The sequence below is a fragment of the Vigna unguiculata genome, chromosome 3 (assembly GCF_037176805.1).
Source record: "Vigna unguiculata cultivar grain cowpea cultivar isolate G323 ecotype 2 chromosome 3, ASM3717680v1, whole genome shotgun sequence".
Classification (NCBI taxonomy): Eukaryota; Viridiplantae; Streptophyta; class Magnoliopsida; order Fabales; family Fabaceae; genus Vigna; species Vigna unguiculata.
This window is the reverse complement of record NC_140794.1, coordinates 44,646,249-44,657,649: the sequence shown is the minus strand read 5'-3', so window position 1 is coordinate 44,657,649 and position 11,401 is coordinate 44,646,249. Positions and strand designations below refer to the sequence as shown.

The 11,401-nt window shown below is 34.7% G+C and overlaps 2 protein-coding genes across 2 annotated transcripts; both read right to left on the bottom strand.

Annotated features, from left to right (window-relative positions):
• Positions 1 to 262: 262 nt before the first annotated feature.
• Positions 263 to 1,266, bottom strand: LOC114179322 (NDR1/HIN1-like protein 12). The gene has a single exon (XM_028065622.2). It carries the CDS (start codon positions 1,153 to 1,155, stop codon positions 532 to 534), a length of 624 nt encoding a protein of 207 aa, XP_027921423.1. The 5' UTR covers positions 1,156 to 1,266; the 3' UTR covers positions 263 to 531.
• Positions 1,267 to 7,984: 6,718 nt separating this feature from the next.
• Positions 7,985 to 9,928, bottom strand: LOC114177893 (small ribosomal subunit protein mL103 (rPPR7)-like). The gene has a single exon (XM_085671460.1). The coding sequence runs from the start codon at positions 9,613 to 9,615 to the stop codon at positions 8,122 to 8,124; it is 1,494 nt and encodes a 497-aa protein (XP_085527586.1). The 5' UTR covers positions 9,616 to 9,928; the 3' UTR covers positions 7,985 to 8,121.
• Positions 9,929 to 11,401: the final 1,473 nt, after the last annotated feature.

Below are 11,401 nucleotides of genomic sequence, written 5' to 3'. Positions count from 1 at the left end.
ATATTAAATTTTGACAATTTTTTTAAACAACTCTAAATAACATCTTTTTTGTAATTTTTTTTTATTTTTTTATTTTTAATATTTTAAAATCACTTATCTAAAAAAAGTTATCAAAATTTAATAGTGAAAATATTATTTTTCGAACATTTTTCCACTTTAATTGCTGAAATCAGCACTTATAAACCTAAACAAATCCAAAAATCTGCAAATCATCTCTACTTTCCCATTCTGTCAGGGATAAACCAATAAAGAAAAACAGCGGTTGCAGAAAAACAAAGCACATTTGATAAACATGTTCTATATCTATACACAGATGATTGATTCTGAAACCAAGTTTCCTAAACAGTATCAACATAGATGCATGCTGAGTTAAACATCTACAAAAACCAAGACTGAAAATATTCAGAGACCTGAAAATCTACATTTATTACTAAGAAGTGAAGCAAATATGAAACACAAAAGGGAAGTGAATATAGGGGGAGAAAATATGTGCAAAACCTGGCCAAAATGGAAGGACCCATTAACTAACAATCAATGTGACTTGGAGGTGCAGCGGGAGGGTATGTAAGTCCCATTCAAAGGTCGGAACTTTAGGTCACAATCTAGATGGCACAAGAACTTAAGAGACCCTAAAGGACCTACCCTCCACTGGGTCCTTGCAGCCCCTTTGAAATCAAACTCAATCTCATTCTTTTTCCACGCATCACCCACTAGTTCCATCTGATCAGGACTCAAGGGTATGGATGATGACTGAACAACGTAGCTGAGGTCCTTGGAGCTGTTCTTGGGCACCTCAAAAGGGTCTGCAACAAGGACAGCTATGTCCTGCCCTTGGAAGCTGATGTTGAAGGTGATGTCGGAGAAGGTTGCATGAGCCTTCGCATTCCCATTTTTTGCAGTCACAACAATGGTGAGTTGAGTTTGGAGCAAACCAGCATAGTCATTTCTAAGAAGGTCAAGGCGAGCATTGGTGACACTGATCACAGGCACTCTAGGGTGGATCACCATGTACCCGATGAACACTACGATGCCTACAACTACCACTGCCACCGCTATCACGGTGCAGATAATCGCCACCAGCCACACCAAAGGGTTGGTGCGGCCATTTGCACCCATCACCAGTTTCCCCTTGAACTTGGGCATGGTTTTGGCCATGGAGAAATAGCATGAACGAAGAAAGTGTTCAAAGTGTTCAAAGGACTTCTGCAGTGAGTGAACTAGATTTGAGTTCTTTTAACTCTATTCTGATTGAAGGTTTTGGTATCTTCTTTTCCTCCCTTGAAAGCATTAGATCTAGTGCATTTATGTTTTCTTATATGGCATAAGCTTCTCCACAACTATGAATCATAGCCGCTATTTCGTTTTGAAAAAGGTGAAAATACCAAACTTGCAGTGCTAAATCCTACTCGATTATTCTTTTCTATTGTTTTCTACAGAGCAAATTCTGTCCTTTGTTTCTGCACCTCCCAACATGCATCAATTTCACACAAAGGCTGAATCTAACAACTTCTGTAACCATTTTAATATCTCTTAATTAAAATAAACTATTTTGTCTACCATTTTAATATCTTTTACTGTCCACCGATTAACAATAATGCTAATAATGGTATGCGTTTTAGAATTATAAAAATACATTTTCAACAAAATATTGGGTAGTCACAGTGTCGGAAAAAAGTTTAGAAGGATAAAAATGAAGAAACAGAAACAGCTTGTGTAAAGTTTAGCTGTAGGTGTTTTTTTTATTAATTATTATTATCTGTCCAACATTTAAAAAACAAATGAAAAGCTCAGTCTATTGGCACCACATTAGTGGAAAATGTTTTAGTTACTGATTCTCTATAATTATAATTTTAACTACATAGATTTAAACCCTTAGAAAACAATCATTTATCCACTAAAATAAAATATAACTAGATTGTGACTCAAGTAATACACAGAGACAGAAATAAAATCATTGAAAACTTTGTTTTCGAAAGAATGTTATATTTATATAGTAATATTTATATAGTAAATTCATGTAATAGAAATAGAAGGAAGGGTATAGATGTTACAGTGGGCTAAAACCCGAAAGTTAATTTGACATGGGTTTGAAATACATTAGATTTGAGAAAATTTAGTTTTTTCAAATGGAATTCAAATCGAGATCAGCTCACTTAAATCACAAATTAAATGGATTCAAATCTAGTTAAAGATATGTTGAACCCTAATCTACCATCAACAACCCTTTGCTGTATTTTTTAAGTTTTATTATTATGACTATTTACTATATCTAATAACGTAGCTTGATAATGTATTCTTTTTAAAGATCATAATGTTGTTTAATCAATATTTTAGAATGTTTAATTTATTTATTCGTCAAATTATACAAATTTAGAATTTATTTTCACAACTATTTTTATACTATTATGAAAAAAATGAGTTGACGTAATTCATTTTGATTTACTCCATAAATTTATAAAATAAATTAAAAAAAACATAATAAAATACATCAACTCATTTAATCGGTGATAAATCAAGTTGAATTATAAAATTTTATAATTCACCAAAAAAAATCTAACTGAGTTAATTTGTTTTTATTAATGAACTTACATAAATCGATTTAACTCACTTTAACATGTCTAACAAGAAGTTGTGTTCACATATGAATGATGGATTCACATTCCTTCACGCAGAGAAAATTTACTTTCATTGTGTATAAAAATTACAACGAAAACATGCTTCTGTTAAGATATCATTTTATAAGGGTCGAAAAAAAAATGGGATGTGAACTTAATATTTCAGGATGAGAAGACTTTATCATTTATATAATTTTTTAAAAATTTAGCCATTTCAATAAAAATAAATATAAACGAAAACGGCACTTACAACTAACAGGAAAGATTTGTGTGATATGATAAGAAATAAACCTTGAAGCGCTTGATTCATAACACTGTGACAAGTGCCCAAAATGGCATAACAAGCTTGTGAGTTCAAGAAGTTATCGTATAGCCATCCTTGGAATTAACCACGATTTTATTAATGCTAGTTTCACAATCAATAGTCCAGTGCACCACCAATATTTTTCTTATTGTAACAGAGAAAGCATGTATCTTAATTTATGATCAGAGGTGTTAAAATGGTGAACAAACACAACTCATCAAAGATTTAAGTCATGATTTAAAAAAATAAATCAAATATAAATCAAATTAAACTCAACTTAATTAATTCATAAGTTAAATAAATTCAATTCGAGTTAAAAGTGACTGAATAATTCAATTCCAGTTGAAAATGACTTAACTCGTAACTCACTGTCAACACCTTTTATGATTTTTTTCATAATTATTTACTACTTATGTAAATTAATATTTTTTTAAAATTAAAATATTGTACAATAATATTTGGATGACTTAATTGCTTAATTTATTTTATTTTTAATTACATAAGTTGATATTTTAGTTTTTCACTAATTATTTTTATAATAATACTAAATGAAATAAATAATAAATAATATTTTGACTATATTATTATGAATAGATGAATCAAGTCAATCTATTGATTGTTTCATTAAATATATAAAATAAATTAAGAGAACAAGAAATTATTAACCAAGTCAATTATATAACCCACCTAACTCACAAGTCCGTAGTAGTGAATTGAATCAAAATTTTCAACTCACCAAATAGTAAATGAAATTAAGTTACTCATTTTTAATTCAACCTATCTTAGACACCTTATATGACACATTATTTTATGATATAGAAAGATTGACATTAACATGTTTCAAGCCACAAGAATCCAATTCATTGTTCACGAAGAGTTATTTAATACCCAGTCGTACAAAGTATAAGGTCTTTCGAATGATACATGTTTCTCAGATATTTAGAAGAAAACTAAACAATTTTTCAAACAGAACTGGCAGTCCTAAAAGTAGAGATTATGCATCACAACAACAACAATCAAATGCGATAACTATTACTTTTAAAAAAAAATGCAATAACCTTTTTTTAATGTTAAACTGTTATCCTAACTACAAATAATAATCATCCTATAGTTAATAACAATCGTAAATATATAATTATTGACATAGTTCTCTTCTCTGTATTAAAGCAATGCTTTAGGAAGTTAAATAGACCGTTAGGTATAACGAATACAATAATCATCTTAAGCTGTGCTTGGTTTTGCTAATAATTGATATAACTACTAGTGTAAACAAAAATATACCAGAATAACAATTGATTTAAGTTTGAGCTATGCTTCAACCATTTGTAATAAATTTCAAAGCATATATATAACATTTATACAAAGTTTACATGTCACTAGGTGACAAGGAACATCTGTAAGTACAATTGAAAGTAATAAAAAGAAGCACTCACCTCCAGGTGTTGTTGGTAAGGATCCCGGGACACTTTGCTGAACAGCTTAGGTTTGATAACCATCCATCTTTGTCAGCTATATATAAGTAGGCACCACAAGCCCTTGCTAAATCTTGTGGCAAGCCATGGCCTAGGAATTATAGTCTTCCCTTTCACAAATCTTTTCCCAACCAAAAAACAATAAAGACCAATACCATATTTACTTTTCTGTGCATACAGTGTAAATGAGCAAAATGTGAGGAAAAGACGAACCATAGATTGCAGACAGTAATCATAAAAGAAATTTATCAACGCAAGATACTCTCAATTTGTAGCAGGTTACTAGCATGCATTACATTTGATGAGTCAAGAGTGTTTACGACTTCCGAGATTTCAGAATTATTCTGTTTAACTATATGGACCTTATTTCAATAAAGGAGTAAATTTCAACCACATTAAATTCTAAACTATCACCCTCAATTTCACCAAACCTATGGACAATTTGCATCAAACATATCAACATTTTTTAAGCATTACGACATATTTGGGAGTTGAATGAACCAAGCAAAGTAAAGATACGTCGGATGTGGACGAAAAAGTGAATATAGGATGTTAGCACTCAGCAGCAATATGCACAATATCCCTCTATGAAGATCCACAATCTTGTCACCTCATTAGCATAGAATACAATCTCATTCCTCAAAACCTAGCATAAAAAGGATGAACATATTAATTAAAAGGAAGAACAGAGCTTTCCCTGGGTTCTTTCCAGCCATCGCTAGAGCAAGGAATGAGAAATAGCAAAAGAGGACGAGTGAGGGAATAATCCATGAGAAGTACCTAGATTCTGTGAATGAGGCACAGGAGGAGGGGAAGAGGGCAGATTATGATCCAAAAAAACATACCCAAAATTTAACTATCAAATGACTACAGAAAATCCTTCAATGATGCACATGCTGTAAAAAGAATAGTTGAGCAAGGTGTATCTCTTTGGATTTGTCAATCAAGCGGCCTCAAAAGTAGAAAACCCGACCAACTAACAGTATTCAGAGAATTCTTTAAAAAAATCAGAGTATTTGAAACAATTTAAGTGCATGAAACAGCCAAGAACAAAATAAAAAATGAAAACCGTCGTAATGGCCCATACCCCACCCGTAAGATAGCTTTATCATTCAACTCTCCACTTCGGGTCTTTGTGGTCCGAGTGTTTTAAATTACGGTTGTGGACGCAGATGCAGAGACCGACCGTGAAAACTTAGAACTTGCGACCACAATTCTAGTACCATGACTCCCCACTTACACCAACAAGGCAATGCTATCAATAATAGATGAACAAAATCTAATAGAGTATAAGCACTTGTATCAAAGCCCTGATAATAAATGTCCACGTAAGGAAACTTAATCTGCAGCTTTGCTCTAAGCAAGCATGCGCAACTTTCATGAAAGCCCACAAAAACTGCCATTCTACAAAATATACGAAAAACAAATTGAAGGAAAATGCTAGAACTGGGTTAGCAATCATAAACCGATAGTCAAATGCAAATAATTCCATGAAAGTCATACTAATAACTTGTTATAATGATTATGATTATTCTATCATGACTTCTTAATTTAGAAAAAACAGCACCAATCCCATATTATTCACGAACCCCTTGGTTCATCTTAGGTAGCCGAGTGTGATCAGCTTAATATTAACATAAACATTTTAATATAAGGAGAATAAAAGGAATTATACAGAAAGACAACATGGACAACTAATTATCCACAAGGAAAGGCTACCATGGAGTGAAAACAAAACAGTGAAACTCAGAACACTGCTTGAAAGAAAGGCAAAGCTAACTGAGACTGTCAAGAACAAGCAAAACATGCCTGTCTCCAAGACCAATAATTGAGTTGAGTGTTAAATTTAAGCATATACTAGCAGATATCCAACAGATTAGAGAAGGGACTGAGAAAATCTATCAGCAAAGCCATTAAAAACTATTTAAAATATTGAAATCAATAGTTTTTTGTATAGATTAATTTTCTTGATTTATGCAGCCAATCACGCCTAGTAGGAACAAGTTTTGTAGTTGTTGTATTCACATAGAATGCAATTACATTCCACAAACACTAGTACAAAAGGGAAGAACTGTTTAATGTAAAGGAAACAACAGCGTTCTTTATTGATAAGCCATGCCTAGAGAAAGGAATGAGACTAGCCTATGCCGGAAGTGAAAAAGAGAATATCCCATAAATTTTCTATGCATGAGTGCCCAAAGTTCTATAGCAAAGGAAGTGGGTATTGGGCAGGATAGGAGCAGCTTGTTTTGCAACTGAACATACCCACAGTTCGACTTCCATACAAACCTTTGAAAGAACTGAATAAAAATAAAATGGTAAAATTGGTATGGATTAAACAATGACTAACATCATTGGGACCTTAAGCACATACAAGGTGGGTATTTCCCTCAAACATGATTTATTCCATACCCAAAGTGGTATCACTGGGATTTGAACCCTTAATCACTAGGTTAAAGGACACAAGTCACTACCACTTGTACCAACCAATGTGGTTTATAACAATCTTTATTAATGTATGTACAAAGAATGTTTGTGAACGTTGGAGTTAAGGGGACACCGAAAGAAAAATATGGGGTAGCAGCAATAAAATTTTACTATAAATGAGAGTGGTCACACAAGAAAGGACAACATACAAACTGATTAATTAATACAAGAATTTATTGTTGTGGTACCAATTGAGAAAAGGATGATAAAATATCAAATAAGGTAGTTTGGATATGGGGAAAATGTCACTAGCAATACCAGTAAGGAATAGTTGCATGATCTTTGGTCATGAAAAGAGAGAAAGACCAAAATAAAACATAGATAAAAAATTTAAGAGCAGCCCCATGATGACTAACGTTCCTGAGAATTTGGCCTTTAACCAAGCCCAATAAGAACATGTGAATCCATACAACTAACTTCATTTGGTAGGATAAGGAATGTCCATCTAAGTGAGCAAATCTCCAACATTAGAAAAGAAATTATAACCATAAATTATCAAAAAATACATTATATACTAAATATCAAGAGAAAAGATAACTTGTCAATTATATATGGATATAAACATAAATAAGAGTAAGGATGATCTTGTTTTTTAAAATCTTTGCAGACTTGCCAGGTGAGGTTTATGATCCCTGTTCCCATATCTCTATACTTTGGAGGACTTTTGCTCCTCATCCCCATCTCCCACAGGGTAACAATCCATAAGCTTTAAGGCCTCTAATGTGATGACAGAAAATTGACATGCAAATACATAGATAATAAAATAACCATGAAGAAACATGAAACAAGGAAACTCAATGTGCAACTTTGTCATAAGATGCATGATTTTAATGAAAACGCCAACAAGAACTGCCTGCACCACAAATGTGAACCAAAACATGGAGAGGCAAGCCAAGTGAAAATATTTACAAAAAGCTAGATGTTTTATATTATGATCATGCCATCGTGAAAACTAACTCTAGAAATTTGCATGCAAACCGCCTATGGTTCATGATTTATCAATAAGTCGATCCTAAATTGCAGTATGACAAGCCCAAAAACAGATATTTAAAATAAGTGGAAGAAAATGAATTAGACAAGAAATATAACTACTAACACAAAAAGACTATCACAGGGAAAGGCAATCATGGAGTGAATATGATGAAAGATGCAGAACACCACTTTAGCCATCAAAGACAGTCAAGAACAAGTGTAACTTGCCTGTCTTTGGCAACAAAGGTTGAAAATCAACTAAATTTTAGATTTACAACTGGACATGAGCTTTCCACTTCCTATAGATACTATCATATCTATCTCTTGCACTTCTACCTTCTTTATAGAAGGCATCCTTCAGTAATGTCATTGTAGATTCATATACCTTGATCCTTCTATAAAGCACATCCTCAGCCAGCCTCTTAACCTCCGATAATCTACTCAAGTTACAAAGTCCAACTAGCATGGCATTCGCACTCTCATCAAGCGGCTTGACATGATTCTCAACAACATAACTCCAAATTTCATGCGCTGCTTCAGGATCATCGCATTCAAACAACATTGCAATGGCGGCAGCGCAGTTAGGGCCGGTAGGGGGCCACTCATTCTTGATCATCTCGGCGAAGAACCTCTCCGTCTCACGCGCCTTCTTATTCTTCACCAAGCACTCAAAGATCATGTTGTAGGTAAGGGAGTCCGGAAAAGCGCCATGGAAAGCCATCTCATCGAGCAGGCGAATGGCGTGATCAATAGCAACATTGTTGCAGAGCAACCCAATCATGGCATTATACATGATTAAATTAGGCACTAACTCGCCACTGACCATCACATCCCACATAGGGATAGCGTGATGGGCGTCGTTTCGCTTGACAAGAGCGTCAAGCGCGTTGGTAAAGAATTTCAAACCTGGGAAGCAATCATGGTCCTTCATAGCCTGAAGGAACCTGACAACATCATCCATGAGGTCAGCGCGAAAGAGGGTCATCAAAAACGCGTCGTAGGCAGCAACATTGTCCTTGTCCCAGCCAACTTGAGCCACCATATCACCAAACGTGATCTTAGCTTTAGCAGCATTGCCTTCCCTCTGCCACCCTTCGAGAAGAATGGCAAAGGTGTCGCCGTCAGGCGACACCTTCGCCTTGATCCTCTCGAGAAACTCGACGCCCACGGACGTTTGGTTGTCCTCGCAGCAAATGGCGCTGAGGAGCGAGTTAACGGCCACCACGTCCTGCTTGACGCCATACCTGTCCATGACGTCGAAGCTCATGACGGCCTCGTTAAACCTACCGGCGGCGGAGTAGCTATGGAAGACGGAAGCGAAGGTGGAGAGAGAAAGCTTCTCTTCCTGTTTCATGGACCTGACGGCGTCCCACATGGGCTCGAAAAGCTGGTTTTTACCCAGCAGGTCGACCATCAAGTTCCAGGTATGAGCCGGGTGCCTTTTGCCTCGCCCGGCCCACCGGAAGAACTTGACGGCGGAGGAAGGGTAATTGTAGGAGAGTTTCAGGACCTCTTTGACGAGGTCCTCGTCGGGATCGATTCCCGAGGAGGAGAGGGCGGTTTCGATTTCGTGAGGGGAGGCGCGTGTGAGGATGTCACAGAGGGCACGAGCGGAAGACGAGACGTTGGGCGCGTCGAGGTGGGAGGGGAATTGGTTGGGTTTGGGAATTGGGGATGGTTGAGGTTTGTTAGGGTTTATGGATGCGTACTTTAACCCCCTCGACCTTGCGGGGTTTTCAGCCACTGCCTCCATTTCACGATTCATGGATCAATGGGTCCAGTGCGGCGCATCGGAAGAGGTTCTTCGAGAATGCTTGAATTATGCGTTGGCACAGTGGAAGCAGTGGGTTAGGTTGACGAGGAAATTGGAAGGAGTGGATAGACAAAATGGGAATTGGAGATTGTTTGTGAAGAAGGGAATAGTTTGGGGTTCTGTTTGGAGAGTGTTTTAGATTGGTTGAGTGCAGTGTTCAGTGACTCGCAGCAAGGAAGAAAGTTGAGTTTGCCTTGTGTAATTGTGTAACAGAGAAACTGCGGATCTTGGTGACCAGAGTTGAAGTGTGATGTGAATCTGCGCTACATGCACGTGCGTAGAAATGGGCCTCTGTTGTGTAATGGCCCAAATTGATTGAAATAGGGGGATGTTACCATAACAATTGGTTTTGTACGCTGAAAAAACAAAAGTCTAGTTAAATATTTATAATAATCATATCTTTAAAACAAATTATTGGTATTAGGATAAGATGAAGATTAGGTTTAAGTCTATACTATTAGGGATGTCAAAAAAATCAGTACTCGCGGATATCCGCAGATAAAACCCGTCATGGGTAGAAAATGGATATTAAAAATGGATACCCGTTACCTGTGGGTACGGGTATTTTTGATACCCGCATGTTAACGGGGCGGGTACGGGTATCATAGTATCCGTACCCGTGGATACCCATACCCGTTAAACTTTAATTCATAAAAATATCCTCATATATACATATATATATATATATATACATATATTAGTAAAAAAATATTTTGGCCTAATTTTTTCTAAGTTGCACATCTTGTCTTTTGTCTTCATTCTTCAAACTTAATAGTATTGGTACGTTGTCTTCTTCCAAGTACACTCCTAATATTCTTCTCTTTCCTTTATTTGAAATTGGGCATATACATCAAATCCGATATAGACAATAACGTTTATGGTATACTTGTTGTCAAATGATGGAATCAAAATAAGAATATTTGGCACGTGGCAATTGAGATTTATTATTTGTTTTTTATTTTATTTTTTAGGAATCAATTGGAGAAAGTGGACTTTTTGATCAAAACATTAATGAAAGAATTTTCATTGTGTTGAACGTCATTTTATATCTACTTTTATAATTATTTGAACTTGTATGAACTTGAGTTTATTTGAACTTTATTTAAAATTTTGACAATAATGTATTTTATTTTATTTTATTTGAATTTATGATTAAATATTTATTTTTTAATAATTTTTTAAATACCCGCAGGTACCCATGGATACCCGCAGGTACCCATAGATACCCGCAGATATGAAAAAAATAGACGGGTACCTGCATAACGGATACCCGACGGATATGGATACGGATACGGGATGAATATTTATCTAGTGGGTAGGATACGGGGGAGCTACTACCCGTACCCTACCCGCCCCGTTAACATCCCTATATACTATACATCATAAATAATAAGGATTTTTTTAAATCAATTCTGCAATTAATTGTATTTATCCAGTTTCTTTCAGGAATATTGAATTAAGTAAACATTATAGCATGTCTGTTAATTTTTGTTTATGATAGTAAAAAATAACAAAACTATTACTATCGTTATTATTATAATTATAAAATTAAATATGATTTCTTTTATGTTTTATTATAAATAATTTTTTTTATTTTTGTAGGTTTATTTTGGAGGTAATCTTTTATTTTAATGAAATTTAAGAAACCAGTCAAATTAAAAAAAGGGGTTAAATTTTAAAAAAATAATGTCACTTAAATAATAAAATTGATTAAATAATTATTTTAATTTAAAAAAAT